The sequence below is a fragment of the Alnus glutinosa genome, chromosome 3, assembly GCF_958979055.1.
Source record: "Alnus glutinosa chromosome 3, dhAlnGlut1.1, whole genome shotgun sequence".
NCBI lineage: Eukaryota > Viridiplantae > Streptophyta > Magnoliopsida > Fagales > Betulaceae > Alnus > Alnus glutinosa.
The window spans coordinates 34,215,215-34,234,220 of NC_084888.1; the positions used below are offsets into that span (position 1 = coordinate 34,215,215).

The 19,006-nt window shown below is 36.5% G+C and overlaps 1 protein-coding gene and 1 long non-coding RNA gene across 2 annotated transcripts in view; one reads left to right on the forward strand and one right to left on the reverse strand.

Annotated features, from left to right (window-relative positions):
* Positions 1-19,006, reverse strand: part of LOC133862263 (uncharacterized) — a 76,065-nt gene that overhangs the window by 54,967 nt on the left and 2,092 nt on the right. The gene's annotated exons all lie outside the window — the stretch shown is intronic.
* On the forward strand, positions 7,925-12,568 carry LOC133864574 (uncharacterized). Its single transcript, XM_062300955.1, has 3 exons — positions 7,925-8,746; positions 11,419-11,531; positions 12,330-12,568. Exons 1-3 carry the CDS (start codon positions 8,120-8,122, stop codon positions 12,361-12,363), a joined length of 774 nt encoding a protein of 257 aa, XP_062156939.1. The 5' UTR covers positions 7,925-8,119; the 3' UTR covers positions 12,364-12,568.

Consider the following 19,006-nt stretch of genomic DNA (forward strand, 5'->3'; position numbering starts at 1 on the left):
ACGATGACTATTTAGATCGTCCAAAAGACATGGGAAGACCCAAATGCTTTGCCAAAGGTGGAGTTTCAGAATATGAAAGAATATCTAAAATGCTTACCTTTGTTGAAAGGGCAGTATTCGGACTGAACAAAATATTTGACTTGCCCACATTCACCGACTGGTCAGACCAGAGATTATATTTGGCTAGACAATCTTTTATGAGACCAACCTGGAGAGAATTAGCGTGAGTAAAAATAATCAGATCATCCTCAAACAAAATGTGGTCGAGTGGAAGGCATCCCCTGGAGATTTTGTAACCCTGCAAATTCTTGTGAAGAAGTCTTAAAATAACCTTAGTATCCAAAATAAAGAGAAAGGGCGATAAAGGATCACCTTAACGCAAACCCCGAGATGGGCGAAAGAAACCAAAAGCGGAACTATTTAATAGAACTGAAAAGGAAGAAGTAGTAATACAAATTCGAATTCAGTTGATCCACTGTGGATGGAAGCCCAATTTGTCCATGATAGAGAGAAGAAACTCACATTCCATTTTGTCAAAGGCTTTCTCCATATCAATATTAATTGCCATAAGTCCACCACGACCTCGTTTCGATTTAAGAGAGTGGAGCATCTCATGAGAGAGGATAGAGTTATCCTAGATATGTCGGCCTGGAACGAAAGCAGTCTGAAATGGAGAAATAATTTTAGACAAGAGCGGCTTAAGCCGATTAGCTAGAAGCTTAGAGATGATCTTGTAAATAATGTTGCAAAGACTAATAGGGCGGAAATGATGAACCGCTGAAGGGCCCAGCCTCTTCGGGATTAAGGCGAGGAAGGTGTGATTCTGTTCTCTGAGAAGTTGATTGGAAGTGAAAAAGTTCCCAATAGACTGGAGATTTAATACAATCCCAGTACTTGACATAAAATAAAGCTATAAACCCATTAGGTCCAGGAGCTTTTTCACGACCCAGACTAAGCAAAGCTTCAAAATTTTCAACTTCTTCAGGGATAGCACATAAAGTAGTGTTATCCAAGTCCAAGATAACAGGATGAAGGAGATCCAATAATTCAGGAGGGGATAGGGGATTTGTTGATGTGAACAGCTGTTTGAAGTTAGCCACAAAGCAATTACCAATATCCGTACTGTCAGAAAGCCACTCACCATTTGGGGTCTGGAGAAGGGAAATAGAGTTACGATGCCGATGAATCAAAGTACTAGTATGAAAAAACCTAGTATTAAGATCAGAAGCAGTAAGCCATAGCTCCCTTGACTTTGTTTTCCAGAGAGATTCTTCCTGTTTTAAATATTCATCTAATAATTCCTGAAGATGAAGCTCCATAGCCAAGTTAGAATCCGAAGGTGGAGCTTGCTGAACTTTGTCAAGCAGGGAGAGAGTGCAATCCAGTTTATTGTTAATATTTTCAAAATAATGTTTATTCCAATATTTGATAGCCGCTTTAGTAATCTTTAATTTCTGAAGCAAACAGAAAGAAGGAGAACCCGCAATAAGCTCTGACCAAGCTTCATTAATGACAATACCACAAGTGGGATCCCGAGTCCAAAAAGCCTCAAACCTAAAAGGCCGAGGAAGCAATTGGACTGGAAGATTAGAATTAAGAAGCAGAGGACTGTGGTCAGAGGTGTGTGCTGGAAGATGCAAAACCGAGTAAGATGGAAAATAATTAATCCAGTTGCAATTGGCAATACCGCTATCAAGACGTTCCTTAATCAAGCTGGAGCCCTGTCTGTGATTGGACCAAGTATAAGGATTACCACAGAAGCCTAAATCAATCATAACATAACCATCCATAAAATCAGTAAATGGAATAGAAGAATAAGAGTCGAAAGGCCGACCACCCACTTTATCATCAGGCGAAATAATAGCATTAAAATCGCCAATACAAACCTAAGGATCATTATAAGAAGCCCCAAAATTATCCATGGCAGTCCAAAAATTAGCACAGAAATTCTTATAAGGAGGGCCATAAACAAAAGTAAGCAAACATTTAATGCAAGGATTATCAGAATAGTGCCAAACACAGATTATATTACAAGAAACATAAAAGCTGACAATATTAACATCAGTTCGCCAAGCAAGCAAAAGTCCTCCCTTAGAACCAGAAGGAGGTGCATGAACCATTAAAGAAAACCCCAGTTTACGTAAAATAGGGGTTGAAACCGAAGGTGAAGCTTTTGTTTCAGATAAAAACAAATTATCAGGATGATGCTTCCTGATAAGGACCCTTAACTGGGAATTGTAGTGGCTTGGGCCAAGCCCCTACAATTCCAAGACAAAGTTATCATATGGCTGGAGGGGGCATGGTCAAGCCAATCGCCTCAATTGGTGCAGAAGTAGTAGCTACTGTAGGGGAACCTGTATCCATCAAAATCAACTGAGTGATACTTCTTGATTTTTTTGCTGCCTTATAAACTTTTCTTCCCAAAGTAGGTGACATTGGAACCGAAAAGAAACCCATAGTGTCCACTCTGTCTGTGGGTGATGATTCAATATAAGAAGAATGAGCCACTAAAAAAGGTACAAATTCCTTAATTGGAGGAGCTGTAGTGACAATGGGTGTGGTTGGTGCAGGTGGAAAATTCCTCAAGGCCGAGAGGGAGTGAGCCACCAAAAGCATTCTATCATGGTAGCTACTAGAAGTGGCAAGCTTCTAAGAAGGAGTAGGAAAGAGATCAGCCACTTCAGAAACTGCCATTCGTTTTTGCCCACTAGTTTTACTCAACTCAGAGAGTGGAGATGGGTAAGTATCCTCAAGCTGCGATTTTCCTTTAGAGATTGCTGCATGTCCTTTCTTTTGATATGGGTGATGACGAGTGATTGATCGAGAGGAGTGAGATGAGAATTTGTGTGATAGGGGTTCAGAGGGGTAGACTGGATGGGGGGAAATGTGGTGTGAGGTGGAGCTGGGAAAGATGGCAGGGAGATAATAGGGTTAGTGTGTATTTGTGGAGGATTATGGAGAGGGGTAGGGTGTGAAACCGGTTTAGAAACATATATGGTAGAATCCAATGAACCAGCAGACATGTGAGATAAAGGAGAAGAAGAGGGAAAGTTCGGACTTACATGGAAGCTTTGTGAGATATGAGAGCTGGGAGGAATTGATGGGTTAGGAGGCACACAAGACTGGCCTGCAGAGGAGGGCCCTTGATAGAAATGGAGGGCAAACGGGCCAAAAAGAGTCAGGCCCGAAGAGGAATGCCCCATCACCCCAGTGAGTTGTTGAGCCAATTGCAAGTGGCCTGTATAACTTTGTTGAGTAGTTGGTCCATGCAGAATTGGGCCCGTGATAGAAGGCCCCATAGAAAGGTGTGGAAGAGGTCCATAACCAGGCGCATTACGACTATCGAACTTTTCTTTTTTCCTTTTTTCTTTTTCTTTTTTCTATTTTTCATTTTGGTGAACGTTGAGCATTCAACTAGTTAAATTAAGCTTACATGACCATATATTTATATATTAGTTGAAGTTTTAGTTACTTGCTGCTTATATGCTTTTAATTAGTTTTTGTACTTGGTCCGGGAATATGGGGGTGATTCTGCCATCTAGCTTATTGGGTGAATTGGGCAACTGATCGAGCAATGAATCAGCGGGTCATGGTAGCTGAACTTTCTCCACTGTTTTGGAAGTGGTTCGGCTACCTTCATTTTCAGCCATAGGAGGTGGTTCGACCACCCTTCCGATTCATCCAACCACCCCATTAGCAATTAATGGAGGTTCGATAACCCATTTTTGCCGGCTTGGGGTGGTCGACCTCTCTTGTTTTTTTGATTTTTTGTTTTTTTTTTTTATATTTAGTATTTTTTTTTCCTTTATATATATATATATATATATATATATATATATATATATATATATGATATTTTTATTAGACAAGACTCGTGTCAAAAAAAAATTCTGATTGAGGATGATGTGGCATTAATCTTGGTTAGGATTTTACATAGCAAGTCAACCTATGAAGTAATTTGTTATTTATGTTTACCATATGGAGTTTAAATCACTTTTTTAAATCCTAGATAGCTTATTGAAAATCAGTGCAATTAAAAAGACTAATTTTACTTTTTTATTTTCCTTTAATATAATAACTATCTTGCTGCTTTGACAGGTTTGTTGCTAGGGTGTGCAATTGCTCAAGGCTTCTCTCCAATCAAAGACTGTTCTTACTGATGTCTTCTTTCTGGCAGAGCCCATTGGAAGTGAGAAGTCAATTAAAGAAGAGGGTGTATAAAAGGGGCCAACTGAAGGCGATTTTTCAACTTATATTGGTTTTTTAAATTCTAGGTGTAAGAACTGTGTGTAGTTATTCATCCATAAAAGTATCCGTGAGATTGCTAATTAATTTTGTGTTGTTGTTGTTGTTTATATATATATATGGAGTCAATTTTGTGTTGTTTTAGTTGCAATTAATCATGTTTCTCCTTTCCCTTATCATGACCGACTTGTAATATTCTATATATGTTAGTCAAACGTGGTGTGTCAATTTGCTTTTTTTAATATTTTGTTTCTGAATTTGCATTATTATTTTTATCAAATTTATGGTAAACTTCAATTATTAGGTATATCCCGGGATAATATTAGAGTTTGGATGACCTCTTTAGCGAAATGTTTTATATATATATAAGCGGGGAAAATTTTGGTTCGACCGAGACAAACTTGGCCCTGCTTTTTCTATAAATATTGTCTTGTATACAATCAAATAAATTAAGATGAAATATGTAGCCAACAAAAAGACTTTGACGTGTAAATATATATAGGCTATAAGCCGAACTATTTTAATTGTGTGACTCTTTCTTATTCTCATCTCTTTGTTAGATTATGTGTTTTTACTATTATATATAACTATTATACATGCTTGCCTAAGTGCGCGCTAACATATCATACATTTTTTAGTATTATGAAATGTACAAAAATATTTGGAAGAACTTTATTTAAGGGTATTGAATTTTCACCCTTTTTGAAATAAGATATCTGAATTTCAAAATGTATTAAAGAGTATTCATTTTTCGGAAAATCTTAATAACAGTCATTCGTTAGGATTTTCTGTTAAAGTTTGTTAAAATTTTCAAAATACCCCTATTTTTTTAGAAAAAAATAAAAATAAAAATTGCTAGGATTTAGGTGTTGGTCAGAATTTAATGGAATATGCAAAAATACACCTGCCTAAATCTTTGAAAAAAAATTATAAAAAATTTTTAAAAAATAAACATGGATATTTTGAAAATTTTAACAGAATTTAAAGAAAAATTCTAACGAATGACTGAGATTAAAACTTTCTGAAAAATGAATACCCTAAATTGATACGTTATGAAATTCAAGTAACCTTTTTTTAAAAATAGTGAAAATTTAGTACTATTAAGTGAAGTTTTCCCAAAATATTTTATGCATGAAATATCTATGTGTGACGTAGACGGCTTTATCCCAATTCCCACAGATTTGATAAACATAGACCGTACAAGAAGGTCATGAAACAGAATATAGAAACAACTCAATACCAACCTCACAGATACATTTTTGGATCAATTATCCCACAGACTTCGTTCACCTTGAAATTAAAAGACCAATAACAAGCAACACTGCCTTCATTCAACATCTTCAATTACGAACTCCTCATTAACAGTTTGGTTCCCTTCCTTATGTAGAAAGACATCAGTCAAAACATTCTTCGATTGTAAAAAGTCCCGAACAATCCCACACCTTAACAACAGACCAGATAAAGGAACAATATAGTTATAATTTTATGTGTAATAATAAAGTACAAACATCTCATGACTAAAACAGTACCCTCGTGACTTCAACGTACATCATCATCGCATGACTAAACCTTCGATCGAATATGGACACTCAAATATAACTTAATTATAATGGTTAAACACCTTTTTTCCTTATATGGTTTTTTTTTTTTTTTTTTTTTTGCTCCATGTGCTTTACTTATGTATTTCTATAATGTCACTATTTTATATTTGTTGTTTTAAGGCTATATGGACAATTTACCGTTTTAAAGCATTCTCATTTAAAGATTTCACTTAATTAATACTTAATCCTTGCTAATTACTAGCTAGTTATCTACGCAACTTAGGTCATGGGACCTAATTGGATTAAACCATAAATCTCATGGCATCGTCAGCTTCAACTACCCTATGCAACTCTTATTCTTTTATTATATAAATACTTGAGTGCTTAGACTATGAGGCCTTAATCTTATTAACATATTAACTTAATGATCCTTATTACACTTTATTTTTATTTACTCTCCCTTTTTACTAATTATTTGTTCACTCTTTTCTCTTAAACTCTACTCACAATTCTGCCCAAGGCATTGGCCATGATAATTATTAACATTTGACCTAACATTTTATTTGATTACAATCTACCCATATAATTATTTATTTATTCAACTAGGACCCATTATTGTTATTCTAATTCAATTATTTTATCTCAAACTCATTTTATTTGAGACAACATAAATATTATCACCTAGAATATAATTATTAGTCTCATCTATTTAATAAATATAATTTATTAATTGCCAAATTCCTTATTTATTTTCTTGGTCTTTACATCATTCCCTCCTTATAAAAGGCGGGGCGTTACAGTGGTCAAGGACGTAATCGGGCAAGTGATGCTGGTTATTTCGACATGATTTACAAGGGTAGCAAATTTTATCATCAGGTGTTTTACAGTTACTAACTACAAATGCCACAAACGACCTACACCTCTCATTGTATTCCATCGTACCTCGAGACTTTGTCATTCAAGTCTTATCCATCTTTTTCTCTATGTACACTACAAAATAGTAACAAATGAACACATAAAATTGATAAAATTAATTTTCATTGTATGTTCTTGGTAACTTATTCAAGGACCCAAATTATGATGAAAGAGATGAATAGATTCTAGACTTGATTTATTTAATTTTCTAGAAATTATGATGAAAGATAAGAATAGATTCTAGACTTGGATTTATTTCATTTTTTAGAAATTATGATGAAAGAAAAGAATAGATTCTAGACTTGAATTTATTTAATTTTTTAGAAATTATGATGAAAGAAAAGAATAGAAAAGAATAGATTCTAGACTTGAATTTATTTAATTTTTTAGAAATTATGATGAAAGATAAGAATAGATTCTAGACTAGATTTATTTAATTTTTTTAGAAATTATGATGAAAGATAAGAATAGATTCTAGACTTGATTTATTTAATTTTTAGAAATTATGATGAAAGAGAAGAATAGATTCTAGACTTAGAGATTTACTTAATTTACACAACTTCAGGCGTACAATACATGGTGAGAATCATATTAAAAGGTGATGTGTTTTTTTTTTTTTTTTTTTTTGACATGTCCACATAAGAGGGGAGAGAAAAATTTGAAATAATAATTTTCACAGACGTGGCCCCAGCCGATTGAATTACTCGTTGAGAACGTGACCATGGTATTTCATGTACATATATGGGCATAGAATTACGAATTGGGAAATGTTAAAAAAAAGAAGAATAGATTCTAGACTTAGAGATTTACTTAATTTACACAACTTCAAGCATACAATACATGGCGAGAATCATACTAAAAGGCGATCATGGTATTTTTTTTTTTTTTGACATGTCCATATAAGAAGGGAGAGAAAAATTTGAACTAATAATTTTCACGGGCGTGGCCCCCCAACCAATTGAATTACTCGTCGAAAACGTGACCATAGTATTTCATGTACATATATGGTTATAGAATTACAAATTGGGAAACATTAAAAAAACTGTAAGTGCACAAGTGGGGGGAGGAGTGCACATGCTGTACATATGTAGTGCAACAATCAACCCCTTACGAATTTAGGTGTACGCTATTGAGACTTTCGTAATCCTACAAATTAATGTCAATCACATCATTGGACCCACACAAATTATAGGAATCCTTTTTTATTTTTTTTTATTTTTGTTTTCTTTTAAACTAAGAGCTTAATTTTGTAATGGGTACTTTGTACTATTTGGGGCTGCCAATGGAAAGCATATAAAGAAGGCACATGCCAGAGCGAATTTTGTGTGGGACAAAAGACTTTAAAGCCAAGCCTATTGAGGGTTCTTGCCATACTGAACCCATTCGAAGATTGATCATCATCCACATACCTAGCTAACATGGCAACGACCAAAGTAAGCCTGAAGCTTTTCGTGGACAAGAAGGGCCGACGGGTGCTCTTTGCTGAAGCAGACAAAAAATTTGTTGATTTTCTCTTTAGCATTTTCACTCTGTCGGTCGGAGCTGTTACGAGTCTTCTGAAAGAGGGAGGCGGCATGGTAGGCTGCTTGCCAAGCCTCTACCGGAGCATTGAAAATATGGGTGTTGCTTACATCCAACCAGACAAAGACAAATTTCTGCTACAACCCCACGTCGTCATGCCTGGTGCTAAACTCCCTCTCCTATTGCCAAACGTTCGCTCAACATTCCGTCAATTGTATAGGTGTCCGAATGGATACCATAACAGCAGCTGTACCAATTACGTGGCTGATGACGATACCACAATCTGTCCTACGTGCGACCGTAAGATTGACGGGAAAGTAATATTCGTAGACCCACCAAGCGCAATCAGGGCATCCCTCAATAGTGAGGAAGGTTACGTGAAACCGTTGGTTACATACCTGGTGATGGATGATATGGAGGTGAAGCCCTCTTCCTTCAGCATTCTTGCCACTCTTCTTAGCAAGTTTAATGTGAAGGATATAGGGGATATTGAGGAGAAAGTTGTCGATGTGGGCATGGATGAGGTATGCCACTCATCACTCATCCCCTGCTTTTAGTTTGTTCATTATTTTTGGTAAACATTGAGCAACAAAGTCGTTAAATAAGGGGTATTATTTCTCATTTTCTGTTCCAGGTTAGTCAACCCTGGTATATATGTGGCAATAATATGCCTTTTATTTTGTTTATGAAGCAGCATTATTCTTTATCAAATTACTAAGCAAACTTCCGCTAATTAGAAACAAATATTGCTTAAGATAATTCGTAGTATGGATGACCTCTCAAGCAGGATGGAATTAGAAATTTAATTTCATGAGGGCTGATTTTCCGTAAACTTAAGGGAATAGGAATAGATAAATTGTGGGAAAAATATAAAAAATTCTCATGAACTAACAGCTGGTTTTAAAATAGTCTTCTCCTGAATTTTCAAGTGTGTTATTGTGACCCATCAAATTACCAAGGTGTGCCAAAAATGCAACTTTTTCGATAATGCTGGGGTTGGCGCGCGGCCTCCCCCAAAGGTATTATCAGATTTTTTTTATTTTAGTTTTTTTGGAAAATAAGAGTATTATCAGAAAATGTAACATTTTTGGAACACCTTGGTAATCTGATGGATTACTTTCACACACTTGAAAATTTATGGTCTATTTTAAAATTAGATGTTAGTTGAGGAGATTTTTTTTAATATCTTTTTCCATAAATTTAAGGCAACACGGCCAATTATGGAGTTTGTTTGGTAAGTAATTGTCCTGTGGAATATTTGTTTGAATAGTAATAAAAAATTATTGATGTGATATAAAATTTAAAAATGTTTAATAGAAAAGTGAAAAAGTTTTGTTTTGTAGTGGATTTTTTTATTTAAATAGTAATAAAAAATTATTTATGTGATATAAAAAGTGTAAAAAAGGTAGAATGTTTTTGATTTCATATTTTTAGAAGAAGTGAAAAGAAATTGAGGGAGAATGAAAATGACTTGCCAAACTAGCCCATGATCTTCCTAAACTTTAGCAGTCACTTTGAGAGTCTTGGACGCTCAGGCTGTAAGTGAAGCCATTGTGGAATGAGATATGATTCTCTACCACCTAAATATACAATTTTTCACCATCTTGTCTATGTGGCAAGGTGGTCCCTCCCACTTTATTTATTTTTTAAAAACAAAAAAACTCTAAGGCCTCATTTGATTTGCGGAATAGACTCCCGGAATGGAATGAATATTCCATAGGAATAGTCATTCTTATGTTTGATAGGGATCTATTCTTTGGAATAGTTATTCCCATTGGAATACTAATTCTCTTATGAAGAGGAATACCTATTCCTCTAAAAAATGAGAGGAATAGCTATTCCAATGGGAAAAGACTAGATTTTCCAGAAAAAAACTACTATTATTTTTTATTTTCTTTCAATTTTTTTTCAAAAAAGAAAAAAGAAAAAAGAAAAAAAAATAAATAAAGGGAAAAAAAAGGAAATCCCACCCCCCCTTAACAGTGGCGGGCCGACCACCCATTAGGGGTGGTCGCACCACCCCCAAGGCGATTTGGGGGTGGCACAGATCACCCCCGAAGTGGTCTCTGGGGGTGCCCTTAGCTATTTCGTGGGTGGCCAACCACCCATTGTGGTGGTCGGCCACCCTATAGTTTTTATTTTTTTTTTATTTTATAATTTAAGTTTTTTTTAATATATATATATATAATGTGGGGTTTTTTTAGTAATTTTGATTGTATTCCAATTAATGTATATGAGTTGTTACCAAACTAAAGATTAAGAATAATCATTTCATTCCACCACTTTCTATTCCTATAAATAGTTATTTCTTTTCCTAATGGAATAGTCATTCCACAAACCAAACGAAGCCTAAAGCTAGTGAGAGACCACCTTAAGGTTCCAGAAATAATTTTCATGCGTAAGAAACAAGTCAAATTTCTGATCATTATGATAGAACATGGAGTTTTTAAGGGGAAAATTGCACTATTGGTCTCTATGGTTAGCCTAAATTACAAATTATTTTATCTAGTATCAAAATTAATTAATTCAGAGATCTCTGTGGTTAGCTTAATTTGTAAATCGCTCACTGAAATCATATATAGTCGAAATTTTAGTTACTTGTGACTTATATTCTTTTAGTTTTTCTACTTGGTCTAGGAATATGAGATGGCGGAACCACCTCAAGGCCTTGGGGTAGTTTGGCCATTTTATTGGGTGAATTGGGCAACTGAGTGAATTAGCATTGGAGATAGTGCAGCCACCTCTATTTTCAGGCATAGGATCAGAGGTGGTTTGACCACCCTCCCGATTCGCCCAACTACCCCATTAGCAATTAATGGGGTGGTTTGATTACCTATTTTTGTTGGCTTGGGGTGGTCGACATCTCTTGTTTTATTCATTTTTTGTTTTTTTATATTTAGTGTTATTTTTTCCTTTATATATATATTATTTTTTATTAGAGAAGACACGTGTCAAATTTTAATTGGGGATGATGTAGCATATTGACGATCTTCGTTAGGATTTTACATAGCAAGTTAACATATGAAGTTCTTTGTTATTTATGCTTAATTACCATATGGAGTTTAAATCACTTTCTAAATCCTAGATAGCTTATTGCAAATAAGTGCAATTAAAAAGACTAATTTTACATTATTATTTTCTTTTCCTTTAATAGAATAACTATCTTGCTGCTTTGACTGGTTCAATTTGTTGCTAGGGTGTGCAATTGCTCAAGGCTTCTCTCCGATCAAAGACTGTTCTTACTAATGTCTTCCTTCTGGCGGAGCCCATTGGAAGCGATGAGTCAATTGAAGATGAGGGATTGAGGGGGTATAATAGCTAAGCAATAGATTATCTATCTCTCACTTTTAGCTAGAATAACTAAGCAAAATCATAAAATAAATAAATAAAAAGCCTTTCATTCCCTTATATACTAAAAATGCAAAATAGATTTATCTTTGATTTGTGCCCTATTCACAAATGCTTTTTTTTTTTCTTCTTTTCTCTTCCTTTCCTTTCCTTCAATCTTTTCCTTCTTTTGTCACCCTTGTGATTATAATTAATTAGTAGTTATCTTTTACTTCTTTACAAAAAAAAAAAAAAAAAAAAAAAAAAAATTATTATTGGCATATACAGTTTTTTCCAATTTCATTGATGATATTAGTTTTAACTGCTTATTTATTTCATCTTGCAAAATACAACTTTTTTTTTTTTTTTTGGTAGAGTTTTTCAGTTTGGAGTGATATTTAGCTCATAATTTCTTCAATCCTAAAAAATGACCCATGCTTCTTAAATCCTGTGATTCATGATCATTATTTGGTTTATTGTGATGATTTTTTGGTGATACTGTATTGGCAATGATGGAGAATAGAGCGATGATTATGCTTTTAGAGATGAGAGTTTTATTTTGTGTTTTTTATAGAGATGAGCTTTTAATTAAAATGAATAAAACATTCTAAAATTTATTATTTTAATAAAATAGAGAAGTGTAGATAATCTGTTAAGAGTAAAGTCTTAAAAAGTAGTTAATTAAGTTAACAAAAATAGATTTTAATTAGTCATTTTACATAAAAATTTATATAAAAAATTGCGAATGCTCTGCCTTATGAAGAGTTCGGTAAATTGCAGGTATCTGAGAAAAAGACCAAGAGCTGAAAGATGAGATGGTCAATCGGCTACAAGAGCTGGGACGAAAGCTTCAGATAATCTTGAAATGTGTGCTCTATATTAATTTCTACATTCAATCATGACCGACTTGTAATATTCCATGTTAGTCAAACGTGGTGTGTCAATAATTTGCTTTTTTTAATATTTTGTTTCTGAATTTGCATTATTATTTTTATCAAATTTATAGTAAACTTCAGTTATATTCTCGGATAACTTTAGAGTTTGGATGACCTCTTTAGCGAAGCGTTTGATCTATAAGATCGAGTATTTGTAGTGAGTTTTCCATTTCAATTTTTTACTAAAATTTGGTAAAAAAATTCAAAAAAGTTCACTTCGACAAACTTCAAATTTGGCTCACAAATTTCATGAGTTATTAAATATTTTATAATTTCTTTCTCATTTAACTTTACTTTTCACTTTTCCTCTCTCTCCATTTGTTAGGAGTCGTTGCTTAAAGCCAATAAAAAATTAATTTCTAATTGAAATAAAGAAATATTTGGAGAGTTTGATGTAAAAAATTTGTTAAAAATAGTAGTTCAAAATAGCAAAAGTAGATTTTTTAGCTAAAATTTAGAGAGCTCACTAGGGATGCTCTAAGTGGGAAAAATTTTGGTTGGACCGAGACAAACCTGACCCTGTTGATGCCACGCACACCAACATGATAATTGCCTGTGCTAATGGCTTTTGAGAGCATCCTAATGAACTTTTCATTTCAAAATTTTCACCAAAATTTAGTTAAAAACTCAATAAAAATAAAAATAAATTAAATTAAATTAAAAAAAAAAACGCATTCTAACAAACTCTCTATAATTTCTCTATTTTGGTTCTTATCAGAATTTCGCCCCAAATTTGGCTCACAAATTTCATGAACTATTCAATATTTTATCATTTTTCTTTACTTTCCAGCCTTTTCTTTTTCACATTTCCGAACCTCTTGTCTTGAAGCTCAGCTTGTCTCCGAGGAGTTGGACACTATTTGGGGTCCAATACCCCCCTTGCCCTTGCAAAACCAAACCTTCACTTTCACTTCCACTCACCAAGGCTGTCTATACCCACGGCCTCTTAGATAGTCTCCGGACCTGGCCTCCAAATTCGCAAAACCAAGAGAAAAGACGCTGCCCTACCCAGATCCCATTTCGGAGCTAAACGAGAGGATTCGCCGTGACTATAGCGACCGAGATGTTTCCAAAATGACCATGGACTCGGAGGAGGCCGATGTAACGACCCGCTTTTTACAAAAAGAAGTAAGTGAAAATTTCGATTTCCATGTGTCATTACGACGTAATCAGAGTTAAATAATTGGCAGCAGAATATATTTTTTCTTTAAAAACTTAGGAAACATAACTCGTTAGAGCTGATTGAATTATTATATTAAAATACAAACCATTAGTTCTAATATAATAAATACAATCAGAAATATCATATGTGCCACATGCGACACTTAATAGTAATAATAAGAGGTCTCATTCTTAAACCTAACAATCCTAATGACTTCGTCCTTCATCCTGACCTGCATAAACTTGCATGTGATTGTGGTGTTAGCCACAATCACATACTATCGAAACAATGAGTCAATTGCATCCCATAATACGACGACATATTGATACATTTAACAATACACAATACTATAGCATGATGTATGATGGATTTATATGAATAGTCTTTTTATCACTTCTATTTTCATATTGTGGACTATAATCATCTCCTTTCCTTTATTGAACACCGGGGACTTTAACCTTCCTTTTGATTCTTTCATTCATTCATTCATCCTTTAGGACTCAAACCTTTAATTCTTATTATTAACAGATTCATATCTCATGATAGTATAATATGCAATGTCATTTATATCACATACCAATCACAATATAATCAACATCACTGCATAATCAAACAAACCAATCACATAATCAAACAAACAAACCAATCACATAGTCAAACAAACCACATTCTTAGTAAGTATTCTAGAAAATACTTACCTACACACATGCTTAAACAATTGCATACTATCAAACAAACCCATATATCATCATATTAAAAGACTTCATTCAGTGAGTGGAATACTCACAGTTATCCCCGTAGTCTCTTAACTCGTTATCTGCAATAAATACATATACGTGTATAGGCTATTAATATCAGTATTCATAAATCTTAATTATATTCGCATAGATCTAATTATCACTTTATCTAGAAAATTATTCATATCTATCATTTATGAGTTTGAGAAACTCAGCATGATTGTCATGCTTTTATATTTTAAAATCCTCAATTAACCATTCAGTTATTCCATCAAAATCCCTAAAATACACATAACTAATCAAACCCTGAAATCACAACACTCAATCGGGTAGACGTTACAACCCTCAAAACCACTCCAGCAAAATACCCACACTCAAAAATCTCAACCAAAACATACTCAAAATACCCATAACACCAACCGGCCAACCTACAAAAACCCCAAGAAATCTAACCGAAAAACCATTTCAAAATCACCCACAAACACACACTCACTGCCGATCAAGAACATGGGACATAAACAACATAAAAAATACCCAATCATTAATTGTTATGGGCCTAATTGTTGATTGAGGTAATAGTGCTGGAAATGAAACTGGTTTGACACTTCAAGGGGTCAATCCCTTCACTCTCTCTAACTCACAGCTAGGAGATACAAATTCAGATAAACTTTCTGATGCTCATTAATCTGGAAATGCTGAATTAAATACAATAACTGTTGACCCACTAAGATAATTACTGGACTCCACTAACCCACTACTAAGATAACTGACCCATACATAATAACTGCCCATAACTCCTTAACAACAGCCCACTGACCACTACTACATTATCTAAGGCTGAGATACACGCACACCCCCACTCAATAAGTGGGACACGTGGCTGACTCCAAACTACCCCCTCCTTATCACTTCTGCACCCACTTACTTCACACGTTCACCTTCACAAAACTTCCTCTTCAGACAAGGCATACTTCACACACTCCCTTCTGACAGCCATACACCCTTGCGCATAACACGGCCACCTTCTCAGAAGACCTTGCCCGCAAGGTCCGGGAATCGTCTATGCTAGTCTTCCACATCTTCCTCTTTGGTTGCCCCTTGCCATTTGATCAGAACCTCCACCGCAGCTCGATTCTTCTTCTTCTTTAAGCGCCACTGGAGAACCCGATCCGGTGCTAGAGCTAGTGTCCCTTCGATGGTGACTTCAGGGAGTTGGGGATTTGGTCGGATCTGATTACCCAGAGTTTTCTTCAAGCTGGAGACATGGAAGATTGGGAAGATTCTGGACGCCGGTGGTAGATCCAGCTTGTACGCCACCTTCCCGATCTTGTGGACCACCTGGAACGGCCTATAGTATCGAGGAGAAAGCTTGAGGTTTTTGCGAGTTGACACTGACATTTGGCGGTACGATATGAGTCGAAGGTATTCCCAGTTCCCAATCTCAAATGCTCGTTCTGTACGCTTTTGATCTGCAAAAAATTTCATTTTTGATTGGGCTTCTTGTAGGTTTTCCTTGATGAGAGCCAAGAGGTAGTCACGGCTTTTCAATTCTTCATCAACGGCGTGGACCCGAGTGGACCCTGGTTCGTGTGGCATAAGTCGGGGAGGCGGTTGTCCGTACACAGCTTCAAAGGGGCTCAGTTTGGTGGAGGTGTGGGTAGAAGTGTTGTATGCCCATTCTGCCAGTGACAGCCATTTTGCCCAATCTCGTGGTCTGTCCCCCGAGAAGCTGCGAAGGTAACCTTCTAACCCCTTGTTCATAATCTCTGTCTGCCCATCGATTTGGGGATAAGCGGAGCTCATTAGGAGCTCGGTGCCACTCAGCCTGAATATTTCCTGCCAAAAATTGCTAGTGAATACTGGGTCACGATCACTTACAATTGTTTTTGATAGTCCATGCAGCTTGAAAATGTTGTCCATGAATAGCCTCGCCACTGTGCCTGCTGTATAGGGATGTGCGAGAGCAACAAAATAGGCATATTTGCTTAAACGATCCACCACGACCATGATCACATCTCTCCCCATAGAGCTAGGCAACCCTTCTACAAAATCCATACTAATCTCAATCCAGATGCGGTCTGGTATTGGTAAGGGTTGTAGAAGACCCGCTGGATGCAGGGTTTCTGATTTATTCCTTTGGCAGATATCACATTCCCGAATGAAAGCCCGGACAGCCTCTCTCAATCCAGGCCAGTAGAATTCTTTTTTTATTCTTGAGAAATTCTTATGTGTTCCCATGTGCCCTGCTAATGGAGTGTTGTGGAATTGGTGCAGGATTTGTTGCTGGATTGGACCCATGGAACCCAGGTGGATCCTTCCCTTGTAGAAAAGAAGCCCATGTTGGAAGTTATACTTCTCAATGTCGAGCTCCCCATGATGATATTGTTGTAGCAGTTCCTGGATCAATGGATCCTCCGGATAAGCTACCTTTAACTCTTCTATCCATGTTGGATTACTTATACTGATGGCCTAATTTTGTGCTGTGTTACTGTCTGCATCTTCTGTTTGCATGATTGCCTGCTGAGTTGGGAATTCTGATGGATCTGATGTATGAATTCTGGATAGTGCATCCGCTGCCTTGTTCTTTTTTCCTTGTTTATACTCCACCTCAAAGTCAAAACCTAGTAACTTAGAAACCCACCTCTGCTGAGTCGGGGTACCAATTCTTTGTTGTAGCAGATGCTTTAATGCTTGCTAATCTGTTTTGACTTTGAACTTGTGCCCTAGGAGGTAATGCCTCCACTTCTGTACTGCTGACACCAAAGCTAACAGCTCCTTCTCATAGGTGGATAAGAGCAAATTCCTTCCCTTGAGTCTGTGACTGTAATAGGCTATAGGCTTGCCTTCTTGCATTAAAACAGCCCCTAATCCCTCCCCTGATGCATCACATTCTATTAGGAAAGGTTTAGAGAAATCAGGTAAGCCTAATACCGGAGGAGTTGTCATAACCTCTTTAAGCCTATTAAAGGCAATGTTGGCCCCTTCATTCCACTGGAAAGACTCCTTTTTCAGCAGGGAAGTTAGTGGAGCTGCAATCCCCCCATATCCTTGAACAAATTTTCTGTAGTACCCTGTTAAGCCAAGGAATCCCCTCAAGGCTTTAGGAGTTTTAGGAATGGGCCAGTTGGTCACGGTTGTGATTTTTTCCAGATCTGCCTTCACCCCTTCTTCTAAAATTAGATGTCCTAAGTACTCCACCTCTTGTTTACCAAAGGCACATTTGGATAGCTTAACATATAACTAGTGGGTTTTTTAGGATCTCCATAACCAACTTTAGGTGTTTAAGGTGGTTTGTGAAGTTTTTGATGTAGATAAGGATATCGTCAAAAAAAACTAACACAAATTTCTTCAAATAAGATTTAAACAGGTTATTCATAAGGCTTTGGAAGGTAGAAGAGGCATTAGTGAGGCCAAAAGGCATCACTAGGAATTTGTAGTGACCTTCGTGTATTCTAAAAGCAGTCTTAGGTATGTCATGGGGATCCATTCTGATTTGATGGTATCCCGACCTTAGATCTAGCTTAGAAAATAACACAGCTCCATGCAATTCATCTAACAATTCATCAATATTAGGAATGTGATACTTATCTTTCATTGTCCCCTTGTTGAGGGCCCGATAATCTACACACATTCGCCAGCTGCCATTCGCCTTTCTAACCAATAGGACTGGTGATGAATAGGGACTTTGGCTGGGCCGCACAACCCCTGATTTCAGCATGTCTCGCACTTGCTTTTCTATTTCCTCTTTTTGGTAGTAAGGGTACCGGTAAGGTCTTGCACTTGTCGGCTGAACTCCTTCTAGGAGGTTGATCTTGTGATCATGACTCCTAGTAGGGGGCAGCTCGGTTGATTCTTCAAAGACCCCTTTGAATTCTTGTAGGAGTTGATAAATGGCAGGATGTGCATTGGTTGGTTTCTTGGGATTCCCTGCAATCACTATTTGTACCCACACTTCTTTACACGTGCTACCACGATTTTTGCAAATAGATTTGGCCTCCTCTATGGTGGATTCTGTTTGGTCTCATCCCCTGCAGCTGCAATTCTTTTTCTCCTAGCTGGAATTTCATGGTAAGCTCAACAAAGTCCCATAGGATAGGACCTAGGAGTCTTAACCAATCAACTCCTAAGACTAGGTCACATCCCCCTAAGGTAAGCAAGTAGAGTTTAGGATTAAAGGAATAACCTTGCATGAATACCTGGACTGCCGCACAGTAACCTTGGCAAGGGACTGAATCTCCATTGGCTACTTTAACTGACAACGTTTGTCTCATGGACTGGTAGTTTGGCCTTCTTTGCCACATTTGGATCTAGGAAGCTATGAGTACTTCCCGTGTCAATGAGGATCACGACTTCTAGATGGTTCATAGTTTTAGGTGCTGGGGCTCCCACAATGGCATGAAGAGAAATTTCCAACAGCTCCTCTTCTTCCTCTTGCTCCTCCCACGCCTCCCCTGTTTGAATTTGCCCATCCTGCTCTGCTGGGGCAGCAACCTCTTCGACCTCCAGTCCTTCCAGCAAATAAACTTTGGGCCTGCTACACTTATGGCCTATGTGATATTTGTCATCACAGTAGTAACAAAGCCCTTTTTCCCTGCGCTCTTGCATCTGATTAGAGGAAATCCT